Source organism: Periplaneta americana, chromosome 16 (assembly GCF_040183065.1).
Source record: "Periplaneta americana isolate PAMFEO1 chromosome 16, P.americana_PAMFEO1_priV1, whole genome shotgun sequence".
Taxonomy (NCBI): domain Eukaryota; kingdom Metazoa; phylum Arthropoda; class Insecta; order Blattodea; family Blattidae; genus Periplaneta; species Periplaneta americana.
This window is the reverse complement of record NC_091132.1, coordinates 5,424,056-5,448,242: the sequence shown is the minus strand read 5'-3', so window position 1 is coordinate 5,448,242 and position 24,187 is coordinate 5,424,056. Positions and strand designations below refer to the sequence as shown.

General features: G+C 34.8%; 1 protein-coding gene across 3 annotated transcripts; it reads right to left on the bottom strand.

The window, feature by feature from the left end:
* Positions 1-215: 215 nt before the first annotated feature.
* OSCP1 (Organic solute carrier partner 1) lies at positions 216-24,187 on the bottom strand. Of its 3 annotated transcripts, none has more exons than XM_069812502.1 (6): positions 23,950-24,187; positions 21,258-21,577; positions 18,719-18,878; positions 15,569-15,722; positions 12,804-13,055; positions 216-8,833 (listed from the first exon to the last, which is right to left on the bottom strand). In XM_069812502.1, exons 1-6 carry the CDS (start codon positions 24,062-24,064, stop codon positions 8,650-8,652), a joined length of 1,185 nt encoding a protein of 394 aa, XP_069668603.1. In that variant the 5' UTR covers positions 24,065-24,187; the 3' UTR covers positions 216-8,649. The 3 variants fall into 3 exon arrangements, with proteins under 3 accessions (XP_069668603.1, XP_069668604.1, XP_069668605.1); XM_069812503.1 differs by having other exon boundaries at positions 24,019-24,187; XM_069812504.1 differs by lacking the exon at positions 23,950-24,187 and adding an exon at positions 23,793-23,943.

Below are 24,187 nucleotides of genomic sequence, written 5' to 3'. Positions count from 1 at the left end.
ATCATGCTGTCTCTACGGAGTTCACATTTAACACACCAACATAAAGGAACTTACCTTTGCTTTACCTGAAACCACGTTCATCGGTAACTTCCGACAATGTAGGCTTGTTCTTGATATATGAGTTCGGATTTTGTCATACTGCAAAGTATGTCTCTGCATGTAAGAGATGCGGGAGTAGTATGCTAAGGTAAAGGTGAGTTAAATTTGAACTAACACAAGTCTGACATATCTTTATTCAGTTATATGCAGGGGTGCCACATAAAATAAATAAATAAATATAAATACAAACTTCAAACTGTGATATAAAATGTAAAAATCTTTGTGAATATTCTAACTACAAGGAAGCATTAACAATCTACAGGATGAAGAAAACTTCGCTATACCATGATACAGAAATGTTCTGTTGGTGAGCGCACCAACACTACGTAGAAATACATAACTGTACATTTTCCTTGTTTGCTCTGTGCACACTACTGCCTTGTGCCTTGGTTGTAACAGGGTCTGTCTTTAGAAGGGCACCAGCAATTCCACATGGTGATATTTCAAAGTTTTGCAGTAATTCAGTTATTTCTTACAAGGCTATTGATCTGTTAAAATATTTAATCAGCAAACAAGTGACAGTGATAATTAATTGGATAATTTTTCCAGTTTAACAAGAAATTTATCCATTAGCATAATATCTCACTGATGCACCATTTCCAAACACACACACTGAATTGATGGCCACTTATTCAAAATAAAAAAATGACATGGGATTTCTGAAATTCCTTGGATTCCGTGAAATGTCTTATACTTAGTATGCAAAACTACGTAAGTTCACAGGTTTTAGCTCTCATTCGTACACATTACAAAAGAGGGGGTCAGAAGTAAAGGGGTACAGGCGACATTTCTAAGAACATGAGTTAGGCGCATCCAGGGTAAGCTGAATCATCTAAAATTTTATTGGGAAAGGGATATATCTTTCAACCACAGACTAAAATTAAAATAAATAATTTCACGAAATTTACGAAAGCTTAAGTACTTTCAACCACATTTTACCCCTTTGCTTCGTATCTCCTCAAATGCAATCGAACTTATTGTTAATAAAATGTTTATTAAAATAACCAAGAGACTGTTTAAAATACCGTTTTTCTTTAACATCGGTCACATTAGTTTGCACACTTACATTCTGTTGACGCATTATTACTTACAACTACTATGGTACATCTTGTACAACTATTCTTTCATTTCACATTGTCTATACTCCCTCACACATTCTTTTCCACTCATTTTGGCACAGTTCGGTTTTACCAGTTCACCAGTTTTACTTTCATCATTATCTAAGGTTGTCCAATGGTTAGACTAATAATTCTGTGGATCTGGGTTCAATCCCAGACATACCCCTGATTTATGATAAGTTGAGCACGTCTGTAGTCCAAGTAACACAGGAGTTTTCTCTGGGAGCTCCGGTCCCCCTGCGGTATGCCAACAAATCTCCATCATCATCTCATCTCATCGTGGGAATAGTGTAGACTAGACGGCATTTCGGAAGGCGGTTAGCTTCTATATGCACCGTAGCATTTCTGGCATGTGACGTCACAAGCTTGTACAGTAGAACCAATCAGAATCAGTCTATAACAAGTACTTCCCGAGTTCGTTTGTTCACATGTGAGTGTTTCAATACATTGAATAAGTGAAACTAACATTTACTGTGTGTGTGTAAGGTAAATAAATGGAAGAAGAGACTGTAAAAAGACAAGTATTACACAGGCAGGCGTGGAAAATAGTGTTTAAGATGTATAATTATTTTGTGCGAGATCGTGTGTATTTGCTTGTTTTCCGCACAGAACCAATACACGGTAAGTGTGAAATTCCACATTCAGTATTCCCAACATAACACACATAACAATTTCCCTCTTCTTACCGCTTAAGCGCGAATTCATTTTACTGCTTTAGGCTTTTAACATATTATTTTTAGAGACGTTTAACATAGTAATAATTATAAATTGGAAACTTACCACTGCATTTCACCTAAATTGCAATGTTAATTATTGTTTTTAAATATTTGCAAAAATTAAGTAAAGTCTACTACTCCACGAAACTTATTGCATTCCTGATACAAGTAACATTAAGGAAGCCGTGAAAAAATCAACAAGATTCCAGATGCCGATGTTATTACTGCAATATGTTATATAAATAATATTGTTACAATATTAAAATGAAAAATAAATCATTACATAACCTTACCGTTTCTTTTAAGTTCGCATTTATAGACTGGGGGAAAAAAAAGACAGACGTATATCACGGCCTGCTGGAGTATAGTAAACACAGAAAACATTTTATAGCAACAATGTTGAAGAAAGATATTTTGGTGTTCCGAAGTTGGCGTCATTAAACAGAAACCAACATGGAGATTTCATTGCAACTAATTAGAAATTCGTCTTTCATGTATGTAATAAACGATCTTCGCACAAAATAATGTACGATACACGAGCGGTATGTTTGTTTTCATGTTCTCGGAAATTAAAAAAGCTCAACTACGTTTCGCTTTTTCAATCTTTTCCTCGACCATGAAAACGTCAACATACCGCTCTTGTAACGTATATTACTATTAAAAACGTTAACGAGCAGAACACTGCCGGCCATCTTGATGCTGGCTGCAACGTTGCCAACGTGCAAGAAACGACTGCAGAAGCATGTGGTGTGGGATTGAGAACCGTGCAAAGAATATTGTTAGTGAAGGAAACAGGGTTTGTTTGGTGTCATGCTTACAGTAATCAACGGCTAAGGTCATTATTGTCTTTTGATAATTTAAATTCTCTCCTGCGCTATTTGTATTGCACGTGCTCGTGAAGTACGATGTGGCAATGTTGTACGCTGCCTTGCCCTCTATCTGTCTCTCTCGACGCAAACGCTAGCAGACAACCGCCTTCCGAATTGCCGTCGACTCTAGCCTCCTATGGCACATCCTGGACAACGACTCTGTCTGTAAATTCTTCAATGCCTGGAAAAAGTGACATAAGTCAGTTTGCACAAACCTTTTTTGATAATTTATTGACAACTTACACTGGTTTATGTCGATTTGATTTTTTTCTGTATGAATTGAAGCGTCGGCTGGACAATGTTGTAAGTTACAAAATTTTCATTCGGCGTGTTTCCGTGTAATAATGTTGTATGTCATGTTACCTTGCTATACTCCTTGGCTTGCAACTGTCCATCAATGCAGTACGTGAAATTTGTCCACTCAAAAGTTTGCTACCCTCATGAGAACAACGATGTACGTGTACACATTTTTGCAGCTCCTGTAAATTTAACCAAATGTAACTTATAACGTTGTTCCAGCCGACGCTTCAATTACTGTAATGGGAGAAATACTTTTGTCTCTTTTTCCAAGCGAGCAGATGTTCCGTAAGTTGTCAATAAATTATCAAAAAAGGTTTGTGGAGACTGACTTGTGTCACTTTTCCCAGACACTGCAGAATTGGTCTACATAACTGGCTTCATATGGGTGAATGGCAAACAGTCAAGTACGCGCTATTAGTTAAAAAAAAGCTTTCATTATTATCTCATCTTCTTTTGCATGTTATAAGCATAATGTACTCTGCTTGTGATATTCTTGTTTTCATGACTCCTGTAAATGTTATGAATTTTGCTCTTCACATATGAATAGATACGTAACATAAAATTACCTGTATTATAAAGCAACTGCCCATTGTGCAACTGAAACCAAGCAATGGATTCGGAACACCTCAAAATCTGTACTTCATTGGCTGGCCATGATAATATCTTTGAAAAATATTGGAGTGCAAGAGATCAAATGACTTTATTGTCAAACGCCTGGCATTAGAAAACAACAACAACATAAAGCAACTCACATACTACTGTAACTGCCAAACAAATTAAACATAATTTTGCATCATAAAAATGCAAGCTTTTTTTTAGCATGGCATAGCATAGGGCTTATACCAATCTTCATCGTCATATTTTTATTTATTTATTGGCGGTGATGATTGGTGTAAGTCCTATCCCATAATATTACAGATAATATATTAATAATTTTAGTAGAGTACATTTTAGTATGTATTAGCAATAAGTGGCCAAAATTTCAATTCAATGTGTGTTATCATAAGTGAATAGAGTGTACGTAATCACAGTGAATTTATAAAAAAAAATATGTTTAAATTAAAAAATTAATTTAAGGGTAAAGATATACTCTAGAGCAGGCCTGCACAAGGTTTGCGCTCTCCGAGCCGGCTCACAGCTCATGAACGGAATGCAGATATTAGCTGCGCTCTGTATAAGGGTGGACTGGAAGAAGGGGTGATCTCGTACAAAATATACACAAAAGAAAGTACTATTACGAATGCTTATGAAATGAATTCCCGTTCAGTGTTTGCAAAACTATCTTGGACTATTATTAATTAATAAAGGAATATTTATTTCACAGAAATAATAGAAATTCTATAGCTACTTAAATGTACAATATCATTTTGTTATATTTTTATTTATCAGTACATGAAAACGAGGTTTTATGCTGTTGGCAGCTGAAAGGAACAGTAGCCTACTGATCGTAATGAAACATCAGTTACAGATGTTCGATGTCTGCCTTTATTAAAGTTGATTATAGAAAACAGTTGCTCACAAATATAAATGTTGAGCCAAACATATCAATCATTTTCACAGCCAGCCTGTGGATATTATTGCTAATGTTTAGTCTTGTAAAACTCAACCAGGCTAGTAGTATTATTCAAACGATCTTTAGCCCTTAGGTCACATTGAAGATCAATAAGTTCGAGCTGTAAATCGTTAAATGTTAAATGTTATGTTCCGTCTTTTAGATTCCTCCATACTGTACTGTAGCAGTAGGTAAGCAACGTGAAACAGTTACTGAGAATAGGCCTACACACTGCACTCCACTAGATAGCTGAGTGGTCGTTTCCCTCTCCTCTACCTATAGCAAGTCTATGTCATTCTGACGTATCTTCCTCTCCGTTTCGGCGAGCGGTAAACACGGCTCTCCCGCTCCAAAGGAGCGCGAGCGATTGTTGAGCGCTGTCTGTGTAGGTATGCTCTAGAGTAACCATTCTTTCTTCATTTAAATCTTAAAATGTATACACACATCAGTAACAAAAATTAAAGAGCTCTGATAAATAGTATTATATTTATGACTGATTGAAAATAAGCTTTACCATTATTTTGCATGTGATAACGACCAATTCCCCTTAATTAATTAATTAAAATCAACAATTTATCACCTGTTGTCAGTTTAACAAGTTTTAACATTTCATCATATTGTGTAATGGTTGGATTTACATCAATGTATTTTGAAAAATCACATGTAGGCTACTGTAACAGTTCCTAGCTTTCATCTCAAGGCTGCATAATGAACCAACCTTACAGTCACATAAATTGAACTCGTACTAAAGGGACTGTGACTTCAACTTTCTGCACAGTTACCAGCTGGGTGTGATCTGGCACCAAATGAACAAAATAAATAAACTCTACAGTTAGATTTTGCTGAGTTCCGCAGTGTTTTCTGGTAAGCGCCAGTAGCTATGTGGCGAACAATGTTTCAGCATTTGACAGAACAACAATTATTGTGCTCAACTGCATCTCATACATCCAATGACTAGATTACGACTAGATTTCTTTTTCTGAATACTTCCTCCTCACACAAAACACTCTATGTGTCAGTGGCGGCTCCTGCATATTTCTTAAGAGGAGGAAAGAAATTAACAGCACTAAATGACACCTTCTTGAATGAAACATGCTACAAATTAGCCTACATGCATACATGTAAGACCAGGCAGTGTTGGGGTTGGCCTTCCCTTCTCTATAGCAATAATCTGTTCTTGTAAAGTGAGTTTCCTAAATTGTCCAAAATATATTATGATTTCACTTCAATTCATTGTTGAATAATTGCACAAATTAGCAATTACAAGGAAATTCACAACCTCGTAGCATTTTTCGCGCACACTACAGCATCACACGTGTTGGAAGAGACCAGCTACTAACTCGTAACCGGAACCGTTTTACGGAAAAATGGGAATGGGAAATAATCTGAGGAAAGCGAGAACACTGCACCCACCCACGTGGTCTGTATTGCCACATGTACATTTTACAAGTTCAGTATCACATGCTTTTGAAGAATGTCAGTTCTTGTAAAGTCATACTATCATTATTGTTCAAAGCTGCCGGTGGCCGATTAATTTTTATGTTAAAAATGATGTAGTTTGGAGTACCTACTTTCAGTTTCAAATATATTTGTACAAAACTGACAACTTGGCTGTTGCCCTGTCTAGTAAACAATGAATAGAAGTGAATTTCAGGGGCCAACTACGTAAAACTACTTCCTCTTTGTTTTACATAAACCCGAATTTAACTTTCAAATATCCACGAAAGTTTCAAACAATGAATAGTAGCCTATATAAAGTGCAATGAATAATATTTTTGATTTATAATTTTAAAAAAAAGTTTACATGGTGTCTTTCATAGCGTTGCGTTAAAACTGTTTTTATTGTGCCTCCTCCTACATGTGTTATAGTCTGGTTGAATGCAACATCATTAGGTGGCAGCAGTAGCGAGCTTGCTGCAAGACCAGTCGGTTTCTATTTCCCGCCCATGACTGATTCAGAGGAGGATCTCCTCCCTCTCCGTTCATTTACTTGCTTTAAAACTCTGCTTCTTTCTCTGGCCGCTAGTGCGCTGTTGTCTATGTGTGTTAACTGCAGTAGAGGAGGAATGGAGTGCCTTTCCTCCACACAGACAATCTCGCATCTTTCTCACAGTTTTCTAGCAGCACATGAGCGCACGTCGTTTAAAACTCGATCAACAGAGGTTTTCTTATAGCTGTGAACTTAAAAATTATCGAATCTTCGTCGGATTTCAAGGCATATATTTTATTTGGTATTTACTTTCAAAAGAAGAAAATGTGAGGAGGACGTTCCTCCCTTCCCTCCCCCGAGGAACCGCCACTGCTATGTGTCTCCAACAAGCAGCTCTTGTGAGATGGACTGTCTTATATACAGAGAAGACTTAAAACACTTTCTAATACTTCATAACTTGGCTAAATAAACCATTTTATCGTTAATACTGGAAATCAGACTCATTCCATTAGTTTAATGACTGCACAACAACAACAACAACAAAGATAAGACCACAGACCAGTATTGGCTGTCATTTGAAAGGCATGTTTCAGTTGCTTTTGTCTTAAGAAAACAAATGCAAAGAGATGGGCAAATGATCTAACAAGACAATTGGCTAGTTATTTGTATCCCTTTTGCTACCAAGTCTCTATGAAATTTAAAATATGAACTGTTGGGAGACTTGAGCATATGAGAGACTTAAGCACAGGGTGTATTTAGAAAACCTAAACGTTTAATCAAACATTCGTTGGCAACTCTGTTAAGCTTACTTCCTGTGAGCGTGTTTGAGAAAATTTTTAGATGGTTGATGCATGTAACTGAGAAGAAAAAACAATCCTTTACTGTTATGACACAAACAAACACTTTTTGAGGCAAGTTCAAAGTCTTTTTAAGATATAATATTTTATTACTTTGAAATGAGCTCCAAGTTTATTGAAAAGTATATCAGTTAGCTATATTTTAAGCAAGCCACATGTTTAGTTTGAGGTTATGTTTTTGAAGCCAGATTTCTTTTTTATTTTAACGGTCTTTGGGGAGACTTGGTCACTTTTTCTTAGGAACACTTGATCACATGATCAAGAAATTATAAAAAATATAAATCTGAAAATGTGCTCAAGTCTCCCTAGTCTCCCAATTATGGTATTATGAAGTTATTCAAAAGAAAGTTCAATTTTGAAACATTAAGTTGACAGAAAATAAAAACACGTTAAAATTCATTGATGTTCATAAAGCATAGTTTGTTCGCTATTCAATTTTTTTTTTTACTCTTGTCGTCATGGAAATAGGCTTGTTGATAAACATTCAACTTCAATGGGGTGTAAAGTAACGAATTATATTATTTTTGCTAGTATTTTACTAGAATTTAGGAAATAGCTACACTCCTAGTAAGACACATTTAATAAAAACGTTCGGCAATGATATCACACGTAGACATATCCCTGATCCATGGCCAGTGTGTTCAACAGATGTGAATCAGGCAGTTTCAACTGTTTTCCAAATAAAAATTTGTCTCAAAATCTGTGCTTCAGTGGCTGACCATGATAATATCTTTGAAAAATATTGGAGTGCAAGAGGTCAAATGACTTTATTGCCAAACGCCTGGCATTAGAAAATAACAACATAAAAATATGTTTTATTTTGTATACTTTTAAATAAAGTAACGGGAATTTAAAAATGCATCTTTCTTTTCAGTAATATATTACATCTCTTCAAAAGTAAAAGCAAATCTAATATGGAGATAGTCGTTTGTTTACTTCTAGAATGTGCAAGTGAGACAAGTATGAGAAGTACTAGTTTTCCCAAGTTTTCCATTCAAAAGTGAAATCAGTTGTCCCATCACTATCACCGTGCAATTCCCTAGTTACCTAACCATGAGAATTTTACCACTACTGTATCTAAGAACTTATAATGAAAGAAATGAGTCTCAATCGTAATGGAAGGCTTTTTGTGTGGTGATTTTGTTATTTACAGTTGTGTTGCCATTCCCAGGCACATTAGAGACGAGTAAAGACACTGAGTTCTGTTCCTACAACACACTGTCCAGCAGGTCCAGGAGGTCTTGCTCTCTGTCCTCTTGTGGTGCCACTTCGTTCCTCTGGACAGTCATCTCGCCATACACTCGGTCCAGGGCAGCGCTGCAGCTGCGATTCCGCGCATCGATGTGTATTAAATTGCTCGGTCCTAGCTCTTCCTCTTGCAAGGGAACATTCCTGCAACAGCATTACAACATGAATAAGATCGTCTACTTTTTCGTTCAAAATATACTCTTTGTTCATATGGTGATGCACCATTGGCCAACACAATTTTCCATATCGAAAAACTAATTCAACCATGTAATGCATGTGAAAGAGGCTACCAGTATCACAAAAAAAAAAAGGCAGTTTACTCAAAATCAGCTGTAACTTTTTTTTTCACTCAAAATGAGGTGATACATGAAAGGCAGTGCTGAGTGAATTTGCAAAAATCTTATTATTAATTTATAAGCCCGGAATTGTGCATTCAATCGAAAAACTTCTTCAAAGAAAAAAATGTAGGGCTTATTTAGCAATGTCTGTGTAATTGATTTTTGAAAATTAACATAATAATATCACTATCTGTCACAGAATTAGATAATTTTTTGTAAACAAATTTTATAATTAGTTACTTGAAAATGCAAAATGTTATTTAGGTCCTAAATACAGCTATTATGAATATTTTTAGATCTAAAATAAGGCATATTTACATTATTGATTTCAACCTGGTGTTATAGTAGTTACATTACATCTTACATCAAAATTTGCTGGGGCATTACACATATACAAGGACTATAAAAATTATAAATAGTTAGAATACTTAAGTTGACAAACAGAAGTCTACATGAAGTTTTATATTGTCACTTTTTAATTATCCTAAGTATTTTCTTTTGCAATAGAAGGATTTCATTAGCCTTGCTAATATCTCCCCAAAGATTTAATCCTTATTCTTATTAGCTTTCATTGCTTCTTTATTGTAATTCTTTTTATTCTGTAAACTGCCATTGTTTGTTTGTTTGTTTGTTTGTGTACTTGTTTACTTTTTTTCCTTACTCTGTTATCTTTCATCATCTATTTGTTCTTATATTGTTTTGTATGCTTTGTCTAATGGCAGCCTCTAATTTGAGGGAGCTCTAGTAAATAAATAAAAATATCTCCGCAAAGGATTAATTAACCCTTAAATTGGCAAAGCTTCATTTCTCACACTAATTTATTAAACCTTGTCGGACTGTAAAGAAAACAACTATCGCAATGTACATATTTTATATGTTGTACAATATTATAGTGTTGTGAAATTTTAATTTTCCTACCAGTTTTTTTTCTATTGTTCTATTGAAATTATAGCATATAGCCTATGAACCTGTTGTATCCTATAGGATACTTTGTCAATTTAAAGGTTAATCCATTCTTATACAATAAAAAATGCAGAATAATACTTTTCACATAAGAAGATGGAATACAATCTTTTAAATTTCGAATTAAATAAATGACTTTAGGTAATTAATTCTTCAACATGTGTTACCAGGCACCCAAGTTGGTTGACTAACCTATCAATGTGAACATCTACAATTTTAAGACGAGTCTGCAAAAATAAATTAAATGAGATAAACGTTTATCTTTATTTAAAAGCACAGTACTGGTTCCAAATGACTCACACACTTCAGCCATTATTGTTTCACTCGTTTGTTTCAAAACATCAAAAACGAGTGCAAAATCTTAAAGCAGAGAATTTCTAGTTTGTTATTTCCAAGAACATCAATATAGACGTAACAATAATTTTGTATGGATTTATTATGGTACATTACACAGTATTGCATAAACTGACAGCACACTAACACAGGGGATAATGTGACCAGTGTTTAAGGTGCCAGTAGTTGTTGTCAATAGGGTTGCCAACTGTTTTTGAAGAAAATACGGGAGACTAAGCGATGTACAATATTTCACATAGAAAGTTGACAAATTATTCAATTCAGTTAGCAGTACTAAAAACAACTATATTCTGTGCCTAGGCAGTTAGGCTTAAATTAATAATAGCCTATTTTGAGATATTTTGCCTTGCATAATAATTTTAAACAAATTGTAAAAATTCCTTACATGAGTAGTTGAAGTTGACTGTGATTTGCAGTTCTCATTTGATTACCTGTTTCGACATCTGTTCACTTGTTCATAAGGGAAAACTCTCTCTGCATGTGCTTTGCTGTCTGGTATGCTTACAGCACAACTATACTTGTTTTTTTGAAAGATGGAACATGACAGTTAAGCAGTCGAACTTGTAACTACAGTGGCATGTTGCCAATATGGACTACCACTCTGCCAGCTGATGGAAGCTAGCAATTGTCGTGAAGATGGCTGACGTTAAAACATTCATTGACAATTCACGCGGAGGTAAGAAAACAATACAAAAATCGACAGAGAATCAAAGACGAAACGAACCAATGCCAACATTGTGTGCACAATAAATGTCGCCAAGCGAGCTATTAAGCACTCGCCAAGGGGAACTGTAAGTTTGGCAACTCAAACGTTGTTACCATAGCAACAGGCCTACCACGCTATGTGACATTCAGTTGTTTTTCCGATCGCAACGCTCCTGTCATGTCCCATCTTTCAAAAAAACAAGTATAACTAGTTAACACGTAAATGAAAATAAGTATCATAAATTCTTCAATAACTAATGAGTAGTACAAGACTTACATTAGGTTATACACATAAAATATATGACTAGCGCTTTCGCCAATTGGATGGCATCTTCAGGTCTAATTGGTCAACACCACGCAACCGGCCATGTAACATCGACTCTTCCCACAGCTTCAGAATTTCGTAAGTGTTTTATCGCTACATAATTTCTTTTGATCCGTACAGGTCTATGTACTTTCTTTACTTAAACATCTCTCATTGATTCTTACAGATTCACAACACGCTACCATTCTTTGCGTCGTGATGACTGTTGCAACTTTTTACCCTTTTAACTGTCCCTTTTATATTTCATAAGCTGCACACATGTTTTTGCAGACTTTTATTCAAGGCATAGACTCTGTATTTTAACATCTAGAATTCACAGAGGTTGAAGTACTACAACCACCACGCCTGTCTTCAAGTCTTGATTATCACTTTGCCTTCTGTTTGTGCATTATTTATAATATTGTAATTTTTCTCACGTCATGTTTTTTATCACTTTTTATTATGTTGCATTTCATCTATGTCTTTATGTTAAAAGCATCATAATATGCTAATTAGACCTGAAGATGCCATCCAATTGGCGAAAGCGCTAGTCATATATTTTATGTGTATAACGTAATGTAATTCTTGTACTACTCATTAGGTAAAAAATAATCACATTAAACATTCAAATAAATATAATTCAACTGGAGTTTACAAACTAAAATGCAATAGTTGTCCAGATTTTTACATAGGACAGACAGGAAGATCCTTTCATACAAGATACAACGAACATATTAAAGCTATAACCAAACCCTACATCACATCAAATTATGCAGACCACATTATCAACAATAATCATGACTACAGTAATATAGAAACAGATATGGAAATTCTACACATCACACCAAAAAGTCCACAGTTAAACATCTTAGAACAATACGAAATATACAAACATACAATAACATACCCACAACATATACTTAGTACACAATTACAGTTCAATACCCAAACATTATTCGACGTCATGATACGTCATAACACACAAACAACCAGCCCCCACCATAAGAGCAACATACCCCCACCTCTACTATCGACAAATACACATCGCAGAATCAAGATCACCAGTGGTTCAAGAGACACTGAAGAAGACATGACATAACGTCGAAACGGGCCGTCTGTTGAAGGTACATTCCTTTTTAAAATTTCAACACTTTTTAACGTATGACTAAGTAATTTTATGTTAAAAATAGACAGTTATTGAAGGATTTGTGATACTTATTTTCATTATTGATTCCCTGGCAAGTATTACCTTCTACAGAGATTGCACATTTCAGTGCATCTCTGAAACAACATCACAGAAATATTAAATGTTGCAAATAAATTTTTACATTATACAAAAATAAGGGAGAAAAATGCTCGTGAAGAAGACAAATACAGGAGTAAGGAGACTGTTAAAAATTAGGGTTAAATGTGGAAGGGATGGCAAACCTAGTTGTCACTATCCACTCACGTCTGTTCCTCGGCCCCAAACAAGTTGAGCCGAATGACGTCATTGCTGTGGAAGTCTTGCTTGTGGTCTGTTCGATTGCCCAGCAGCTGCGCCATCAGCAGGTTGAGCTCCTCCTTGCCCAGCCGCACCCCATCTGCTTCGAGGTCCTGGTAGTGCGCCTGCTCAGCCGAAGGGCTCGTGTGTCCCATCTGGTCGTTGTTATTGTAGTACGTGCTCAGCGGGGACGAGTCTACCATCACCGGCACCTTGTAGCTGCATCAAAGAGTAAGTTATAATGTTGCCATAGCACCACAAGATACGTAACGTGGCTTCAAGGCAAGTGTCATAGACATGGTGTCTACACAAAATTGAATACAGACAAATCGTTAAAAATTTGAAGTAAAATTATTCATTATCTGCAGTAAATCCATAAACGTCGTTTGTTGTTGTTGTTGTTGTTTTCTAATGCCAGGCGTTTGACAATAAAGTCATTTGACCTCTTGCACTCCAATATTTTTCAAAGATATTATCATGGCCAGCCAATGAAGCACAGATTTTGAGGTGTTCCGAATCCATTTCTTGGTTTGAGTTGCACAATGGGCAGTTAGGGGACTGATATATTCCAATTCTATGCAGGTGTTTAGCCAAACAATCATGCCCTGTTACCAATCTAAATGCAGCTACAGACGATTTTCGTGGTAAATCGGGAATTAACTGTGGATTATGATGCAGAGAGTTCCATTTTTTCCCTTGGGATTGAGTTATCAAATTTTGTTTGTTGAAGTCTAAGTATGTAGATTTAATAAATCTCTTCACAGAGTAATACGTAGATTTAGTAACATGTCTGTAAGTAGCAGTGCTGCCCTTTGCTAAACCATCCGCATTCTCGTTTCCCAGGATTCCACAATGGGATGGTATCCATTGGAATACAATTCTTTTATTGAGTGATATTAATTGAGAGAGCATTTTAGTTATTTCTGCTGTTTGAGATGAAGGTGTGTGTTTAGAGACGATTGATAGAATAGCTGCTTTGGAGTCTGACAATATAACTGCATTCTTAAATTTACTGATGTGGAATAGAAGATTCCTGAGACTTTCACTTATTGCAACGATTTCACCATCAAAACCCAAGAGATCTATAAAGTGAGAAGAGACAGCACATAACACCTGCACCGGCACCTTGTTCTCTGGAGATCAAGGATCCGTCAGTGTATAAATGAAGCCAGTTTTGTGGAGGGTACCTAATATTATTTGTCTCTAAAGACAATTGTTTCATTATTTCAGTGTTTACTTCTGATTTCAGTATTTCTTCTGTTAAATTTAGATTATATTCTATATTTAATAGAGTTAAAGGGTTTGGTTTAATTTGTAAGTTTTGTAAAAATATATAAATATCTTTTTTCTTCCTTTCCTCTTTTTGTTCTCTTGATCACTAGATGAATTTATTCTCATACCCTTTTTATTGTGAATTTTATTTAATTTTCGTATTTCTCTTCTTTTTTATTATTTTATTACATTCTATTTTGTTATATCCTTCCTTATGTTCTTCATATTAACCATTTGTACTAAATGAGTTGCTTTTGCTATATTCCAATGTATTTTACTTTCTTTTTTTTTTCTATTATGGTATTATTTTCATGTTGTTTAGTGTCGATTTATTATGCTATTATCATTATTTTTTTGTAATATGTTAGTATTCTAATCTTTAACTTTTTGTTAAATTTTAACTGCTTGTGTACTTTGTGACCTGGTAGAGTGTAAGAGAAGGCCCTATGGCCTTAACTCTGCCAGTAAAATAAAGAATTATTATTATTATTATTATTATATTACTATCTTAAAGCAGGTTTACTTACGTACACACAAATGGCTTTTAAGGAACCCGGAGTTTCATTGCCGCCCTCACATAAGCCAGCCATCGGTCCCTATCCTATGCAAGATTAATCCAGTCTCTATCATCATATCCCACCTCACTCAAATCCATTTTAATATTATCTTCCCATCTACGTCTCGGCCTCCCAACTAACACTCTATATGCATTTCTGGATTCGCCCATACGTGCTACATGCCCTGCCCATCTCAAACGTCTGGATTTCAAGTTCCTAATTATGTCAGGTGAAGAATACAATGCGTGCAGTTCTGTGTTGTGTAACTTTCTCCATTCTCCTGTAACTTCATCCCTCTTAGCCCCAAATATTTTCCTAAGCACCTTATTCAAACACTCTTAACCTCTGTTCCTATCTTAAAGTAAGAGTCCAAGATTTGGCCTAAGTACATTTTCTTAAAGTAGATTTACGAACAAATATTGAAATTTTGCCAATGGTAAGTTACCAATAACTTAAATATTTTGATTTTTTTTTTTTAACTGCCCCCCATTGAGGGTAGCCCTTATGGACTCAGTATATCCTCAAAAAAGATTATTATACATATGTAAACATAGATATTAAAGTTTAAAGAAGGGAAACAAAGAAAAGGGTGTGAAAAATTACAATTGCTATTAATGTGGCATCATGTGATTAATTAGGATTTGGCAGGCTAATAATAAAACTAAATATAATCATTACTTTAATGGCAAAGATAAAAAATTCTTTCGAGCTAAATATATCAACTTACTACAACGAAATCGTCTGTAAAATGTATATTAATAACAGAAAATAAGCTATATTTTAGCAAAGCATCAATGTGTGCCAATAGCTGGGCACAATAGAAGCAGCTGAAATTGAATACTAACACGATTTGTATTTCTTATCTGGTTCTGCTTCATGGACGAAGTAAAGTGCATTGCTTACATGTTACAGCCGAGATCCGTGCCTCTGTTGCCACGTAGCTCCATTGATCCTGGCTCACAGGCTGATGCATAGTCTCCGCCAGAATTAAAATGTCTGATTTGACACACTTCGCCATCAGGGTCGAAGGAGCGAATGAATCCAGGCACTTCACAACCTAAAATAATACAAGTAGCCACATTGTAAATTAACGATTCCCTTTTCTTCAGAAATGATACTCCTGAACAGTTCATTCTTGATCTGTAATATTCTTTTACCCTTAAAACAAACAACTTCAAATTAGTGTAATTCTGAAAGTATTGAGATTAGAAGAAATGTTTATATGACATTTTTTGCTCAGAATGTCTTCGGAAATAAGCTCCATAAGTGACGGTAAATGCTCGTGAATCACCCTGTATATAGAGTAATCCAGTAGGCAAATCGTTTGCCATGTGGTAGGCCTTTATGTGCAAGCATGCTGGCAGTGTAAGCTTTGAAAGAATGCCTTTGTGTACAATCCAGAAAGAATTTGGAAACATAGTAAATAATTTCATTTATGTATGACTTTTGAATATTAGTTCAAGAAAATAAAGTATAAATAGCAATATCATGCACAACTTGATAAAGGAATTGAATCGCTATCAATTTTGAGTGGTTTTAATTAGGAATTTGCTGAAGAAGATGTCTTTAGGTGACTAATACAGATTATACATTTGTCCCTGCAAATGAATGTGTAAAATTAAATGTGCGTTTTTAACTTAGTATAATTTATTCACGTAATGCAATCAAAATCTTAAAACTACAAAAGAGAGCTATTAGAACCATAGTTCAAGTGTCTTGAAATACTCTTCAAAAAATTAAATATCCTACTCGTACCTTGTAAAATACCTTTGATTGAGATTCTGGCTGATATATTATTTTATTTTAGTACGTTATTTTACGACACTTTATCAACAGCTTAGGTTATTTAGCGTCTGAATGAGATGAAGGTGTTAATGCAGGTGAAATGAGTCTGGGGTCCAACACCAAAAGTTACCCAACATTTGCTCATATTGGGTTGAGGGAAAACCCTGGAAAAAACCCCAACCAGGTAACTTGCCCCGACCAGGAATCGAACCCGGGCCATCTGGTTTCGCGGCTAGACGCACTAACCGTTACTCCACAGGTGTGGACTCTGGCTGATATGTACATCTATTATCAGGCAGTACATCTCACTTGACGATATGTGTCAGAGGAAGAACAATTGTTTGTATACATCTGAAATCTGACTAGTGGAATATGTGGCTAGTCAGAGATGTATGGAATGGAAGGGGAAAGGAACTGGCCACCCTAGCTCATTATCTTCCTGGCTTAGTACCTTATTGGTGTCATTTATGAAGTTCAAACCTGTCTTCAGATAATTGGCTAACAACAACAATTTTGTGTATATATTTGTCATACCTTAAATTAACTTGAATAGCTTTCCTACTGATTCGGACAAACACCAGTACAAGATAAGAAATAAAAATAATATTTACATTGAACCTTTTAACACAACTGTATATAGACATGTGATGACCCGGCTCGCAGTACACGGCTTTCATCACAAACTATGTGAAACGAAGGCTTTCCACGACCCAGGACCTGGATGCATGTGTGAGTGATGCGGCAAGTTGTGTGAAAGGTATCATGTGCTGAAGTGTAAAAACAGAGGACAGGCCTTAACGGGCTTCTGACCAGGCTGAATACCATTAACATGCACATTGTGCGATATTCATCTTATTATATAGAAATAATTTCATTCATACTGATCTTCATATTACAGTACAATAGTCTATCACATTATCTTAAGAAATATATGCACATAGCAAATTTAAGGAAGTTCTTTAATACAAGATTTTAATTAAAAACTGCTTTTACAGTGTGAAACAAATTACTCAAAGTAGCCATGACGACTACTGTGGGCTAAAGCAAGGAGATGCACTATCACCTTTACTTTTTAACTTTGCTCTAGAGTATGTCATTAGGAAAGTTCAGGATAACAGAGAGGGTTTGGAATTGAACGGGTTACATCAGCTGCTTGTCTATGCGGATGACGTGAATATGTTAGGAGAAAATCCACAAACGATTAGGGAAAACACAGGAATTTTACTGGAAGCAAGTAAAGAGATAGGTTTGGAAGTAAATCCCGAAAAGACAAAGTATATGATTGTCTCGTGACGAGAATATTGTACGAAATGGAAATATAAAAATTGGAAATTTATCTTTTGAAGAGGTGGAGAAGTTCAAATATCTTGGAGCAACAGTAACAAATATAAATGCTAGTCGGGAGGAAATTAAACACAGAATAAATATGGGAAATGCCTGTTATTATCCGGTTGAGAAGCTTTTATCATCCAGTCTGCTGTCAAAAACTCTGAAAGTTAGAATTTATAAAACAATTATATTACCGGTTGTTCTGTATGGTTGTGAAACTTGGACTCTCACGTTGAGAGAGAAACATAGGTTAAGGGTGTTTGAGAATAACGTGCTTAGGAAAATATTTGGGGCTAAAAGGGATGAAGTTACAGGAGAATGGAGAAAGTTACACAACACAGAACTGCACGCATTGTATTGTTCACCTGACATAATTAGGAACATTAAATCCAGACGTTTGAGATGGGCAGGGCATGTAGCATGTATGGGCGAATCCAGAAATGCATATAGAGTGTTAGTTGGGAGGCCAGAGGGAAAAACACCTTTAGGGAGGCCGAGACGTAGATGGGAAGATAATATTAAAATGGATTTGAGGGAGGTGGGATATGATGATGGAGACTGGATTAATCTTGCTCAGGATAGGGACCAATGGCGGGCTTATGTGAGGGCGGCAATGAACTTCCGGGTTCCTTAAAAGCCAGTAAGTAAATAGTATGTGATGAAAAATGTTTTGATGAATTTGTCTCTTATTCTGAGCTATGCTGCATTCTGATGATGAATCAACACATATAACAGGACTCCTGGATAGGGATAATGTTGCTATGTCACAAGCAAACACTCTGGCAGCAAGATAAGTCTTCATTCCAGTGCTGAAACTACAGGCAATCAACACGCTGCTAGAGTTACAGTGGAACAACATTACTTCAGATCGAGAAGAGCATGGGGTACATAAAAAACTTGGGAGTGTTTCGAATTAGTTCTGCATTTCGAGGGATTTACCTGCAGGAACAGGTCCGCATGTTGGAATTACGAATGTGCCGTCCGCGTTTTGTACCTTCTGTCGCAGGAACACGGACACCCTTACTCTACAGCCTTGCAAGAAGTTGAGCAGAGTGTACCTGAGAGTCTGCATTTCTCCTATTGAGAGGTGCGCATATGTCTAGAAAACAAACAAGAGTTATCAAAAAACATATTACCAAACAATGCTCTAAACTATCTTACTTTTATTTCAATCTGTTATGAGAACCTTAACCCTACTGCTACCAAGGTCCAAATTCAACCCCGCAAATTTCTAGCGCAATAATTAACAATAGATCCCTATTAGAAACAACAACCAAATTTCTTGGCTTAAAAATCGATAATGTGTTAAATTGGAAAAATCATATTAAAGAAATTACCCCCAAACTAATTTCAGCATGTTTTGCTATTAGATCTATGCAAAAGATAGTAAATATCAATACCGGTACCTTAAAAACAATATACTTTGCATACTTCCACTCGGTAATGAGTTTTGGAATAATATTCTGGGGAAATTCTACAGATAGTAACAGTATATTCCTATTACAAAAAAGAGTAATTAGAATAATAGTAGGTGCCAAATCTAGGGAATCGTGTAGGACCATTTTCAGAAAACTACAAATAATGCCCATGGCTTGTCAGTAGATTTTTCATTAATAATCTTCCTGGCATGTAATTGTGAAAACTTTGCAACTAATTCAACAGTTCATAGCATAAATACACATAAAAAAAATGACTTTCATACTCCATCAGCAAGTCTGTCGTGCTAGCAAAAAGGAGTGCGTTATATGGCAGTAAAATTTTTTAATAGCCTCCCTATCGATATAAAAAATGAAACTCAAAACATAAAATTATTTAGGGCCAAATTAAAGAAGTACCTAATTTCTCACGTCTTCTATTCTGTAGGTGAATTCATGACATTCAATAACACTTCATGAAATTGATACTAAAACTTTGTGTTGTACTAGTAGACTATATTGTAAATCTCGTCTGTATATATTTCATCTAGACTGTGACTATAAATTAAGACTTTATAGTAGTATTAAGTTTTTTGACTTGTTCCATAAAGATGTCAGCAATTGGTTAGGCTTGGACGGGTACCAGAGAATAAAAACAAACAGTGCTGTCATCAAGGCAGTGACACAATCATTCAAATCCTGCAAATGAACTGAAAGGGAGGATATTATGGAATATGAATGGGAGGATGTAATTGGGAGACTAAATCCACCCAAGAAAGTATCAAGAAAGGGCTTGCTTATATTCCATTCCAGAACTTGACACAAAATATTACGTATAATTTTTTACAGTTATACACGTGCTGTTATCTCGACTTGTCATTCGAAAGAACTGAAAATATTTTTGAAACAGCATTTTAGAAAAATGTGATCACTTATATTGAAATTTTATGTAGTTTTTTTCAAAAAGTTTTGCCCATGTTACTATTTATAGCAGTTTTTGAATCTGTGTTTCTATTTTTTCTGTTCCTGATACAGTGTATTTTTTTTATTGTTTCACCCCCAACTATGGGTAACTTTGCACCAATTTTTGGCAGATTATAAATTTCAAAAGACATTTATTTTCGAAGATATGACTGGCTAAATACATTCCCACATATCCCTAGAACATATAAAATAAATGCCCATCTCAAAATTACATTTAATAATAATAATAATAGTTTTATTTTCCCTGGCAGAGTTAAGGCCATCAGGCCTTCTCTTCCACTCAACCAGGATCAAATCACATAGAGAAAAAAATACATACCGGTATACAAATATGAACTTAAAAATAATAATAAACATAATTAAGTAAAAAAGAGAGATTGAATACATATACACAATCAGTATTAACTTTGAAATAACAATAATAAAAAAATATATATATATGTAATAAAAAAAGAGACTGAATACATAATCACAAACAGAAAAATACATTCTAGTATACAAGTATTAAGTTAAAAGAAAAAAAAAAAAGAATTAATACATATGAATATAATGTCACAACTAAAGGAATAGTACAATTAGTATGATCAGCACAGCACGTGTTACATTGAGACAATGACAATTACCTAGATATTAGTGTTATTGGAAAAATAAAGTAATGACTGCGTAAAATAATAATAATAGTAATAATAATAATAAATAAAAATTATACCTAAAAACTAGTTCTGTGCATTTAAAATATTTCTAAACAACCTAATTTTAAACAACTGGGGACTAAGACATTTAAAGACTACATACAGACTGAAAACAAATTTTAAATTAGAAAATGGTGCAAAGTTACCCCATTTTACGGTAGATAAGTACTTTTAAATAAACTTATGTATTTCATCTATATTTTTAATAGTAATGATTCGTGACTATTCAAGAGATTTTTGCGACTGTTTTGTGGAATTCGTAACAAAAACACTAATGCAGCTGCAGGAAATAGAAATGCTACTTAGTGGTAAGTAATTAAAATGGACGGACTCTATTATGTTGTAAACAGTTTTATATTATGTGAAAACATAATTGTTAGTTGTTACCTTCATTAGCATCATGTATGTTTTATCGACCTGACTCTGCAGAACTGGCGTAGACACGAAGTTCCGAATGGCGTCTAGATGATTCATTGTGATGAGAAGAAGCTCCAGTGGCTGGCGAGCCATCAGCACTTGGTACTTGAATGCCATTGTCATGAGATCATACAGCTTGTCCATGCTTGCTGTGTCCAGTCTCATTATAGAAGCATGGGCCAAGTCTTCAAAGAGCTTCCGAAGGGCTATCTTGTTGTACACGACCTGAGGTTTGAACAGTTGCACCAGGAATTTCTCATTCAGCATGATGCCTACAATGTCGTTCATCACTGCAAAAAAAAAACATAATCATTTATATAAATTCCAAGTTACAGGGCACAACACACAAGTGAGTCATTTCAATCATGATGATGTAGTGGTGAGGATGATGATCATGATGATGTAGTGAGGATGATGATCATGATGATGTAGTGGTGAGGATGATGATCATGATGATGTGGTGAGGATGATGATCATGATGATGTAGTGGTGAGGATGATGATCATGATGATGTAGTGAGGATGATGATCATGATGATGTAGTGGTGAGGATGATGATCATGATGATGTAGTGGTGAGGATGATGATCATGATGATGTAGTGGTGAGGATGATGATCATGATGATGGTGATGAACAAAATAAATTAAATTATAAATGTAAATCTTAAATGTTGACCAGCATAAATTTAGAATTCAAACAACATATTTTATCCAAACCGGCTTTAAAAAATATATGGAAGTATGGTTTGGATTATAAATGAAAAAGTATTGAATGAAAATTGCTCACAGTGTAGGTACTTCTTTATTTTTTTATTTATTTTTATTTTAGGTTATTTTACGAAGCTTTATCAACAGCGTAGGTTATTTAGCGTCTGAATGAGATGAAGGTGATAATGCCGGTGAAATGAGTCCGGGGTCCAACACTGAAATTAGGTACTTCTTTAGAATACTTATAGACTCTTACATTATCAAACAATAAAATTATAGACACAAGAAAAATTAAAAGTTTAAGGGGCAATAGAATTGGATTTTAGGTGAAAATTTTTATTTTTTCAATTTATTACTTGGTTTTCCCTCTTGTCATAGAGATGTCTAAGCCACTGTTATGAAAGTTATTTCCCGATTAAACTTCCTTTAAAACTTGTAAATAACAAGAGAAAATCAAGACACTAACAAGTCAAACATTGGTTTATATAACTAATACTGAAGTCATTGCACAAGAATTTGTAAGAAAATAATACTTACTTCCTGGCTTTTAAGGAACCCGGAGGTTCATTGCCGCCCTCACATAAGCCCGCCATTCGTCCCTATTATCCTGAGCAAGATTAATCCAGTCTCTACCATCATATCCCACCTCCTTCAAATCCATTTTAATATTATCTTCCCAGCTACGTCTCGGCCTCCCCAAAGGTCTTTTCCCCTCTGGCCTCCCAACTAACACTCTATATGCATTTCTGGATTCGCCCATACGTGCTACATGCCCTGCCCATCTCAAACGTCTGGATTTAATGTTCATAATTATGTCAGGTGAAGGGCTAATAATAATAATAATAATAATAATAATAATAATAATAATAATAATAATAATAATAATAATAATAATCAGAGATCAGAGTACCACAGTTGCTTGTCCAACACTGTGATGTTTCTGTTTTTTTCCCTATCTCAAATATTATAATATTTATAGAGGTTTAATGTTTGAACTGACTTTTGAATATCCTATATTTTCCATAGGATACCTGTACCGTTTAGGCCAGAAATTGATTTATTAGATTATTTTCAGTGTGAGCACCTCATAAAGATAATTATGGCAATAACTTTAATATTGTGTTGACTATTTTGACAGACAAGAACGATTGATTTATAGTATATTAACAACCCAATGTAAATAGAAAATATTGCCCAATATAATACACATTAACTTCTTCAAAGAACAGAAAAATTCGTTACCGGTATAAGAACTAGATTCAAAACAAAACACTACTAAAGCACGAACTCTTAATTCAGCAGATTGAGTACAGTGAAAATATTTATAATAAAATATAGGCCTACAGGCTCCTTCAACAGTTCAGTTGCATTACGCGAAATGTAATCAATGTTCAGAGCAGCCACACATAATGGGAGGATTATGAATTTATGACAAAAAAAATGACATTCGCAACAATTACATAATGCTGAAAAATAATTTCAAAGAAAAGGATACGATTTAAATACTATGAATTACAAATATTTGCGTAGTAAAGATATTATCATATTTTTTTTTTTTTTTGTTAATCATGGACAGTAAAAATTTTTTCTGACTTCATAGTGCAGGCTATTACTACAAGAACTGGATACCGTTATGCATTATCTAACAAAACGTGATATTGCGCTTCATATTCCTTGTGAATGACAATACAAGACTTTTCTTTATGTAAATATATCTTTATAATATTATATGAATTATATTGATTAAAATTCTTGAAACCAACAATAAGAAATATTAACTTAAAAGACAATATTTTACCGTCGATAGCATTCCAAACTCATATTCCAATTCACCAAGCTTAGAAAATATATTTCAATTAACAGTTAATATCCACTTTTCTCAGCATTGCAATATTTAAAGTACGAGTGTGTAAAATAAGACATTTCACAACAATATAAACCAATATACCACCCGCCTTTCATTGCTTTATCCTTTGGTATTCGCTGCGCATTTAATCTTTGATTCAAAATATACATCATCTCACCACCAAGATTTAAGAACAATAAGGGTACAGCGTAGGCACTATGCATTTTTAATGGTGAATATTGAATATATTAACTTATTTAATTGCACAGATTTTTATTTCACTCGAATATCTCTCCACAACGACTACATAAATCTAAGGCACTATACGTGCGTAGCAATCAATGTTG

Excerpts from the sequence above, each read along its gene's own strand:
- OSCP1 (XM_069812502.1), bottom strand. The coding sequence starts at position 24,064 with ATGCATAGTGCCTACGCTGTACCCTTATTGTTCTTAAATCTTGGTGGT. Across the intron at positions 21,578-23,949 it reads AAAGGATAAAGCAATGAAAG|TGATGAACGACATTGTAGGC; the intron begins GCGGGTGGTATA and ends TTTTTTTTGCAG. Across the intron at positions 18,879-21,257 it reads CATACATGATGCTAATGAAG|ACATATGCGCACCTCTCAAT; the intron begins GTAACAACTAAC and ends TTTGTTTTCTAG.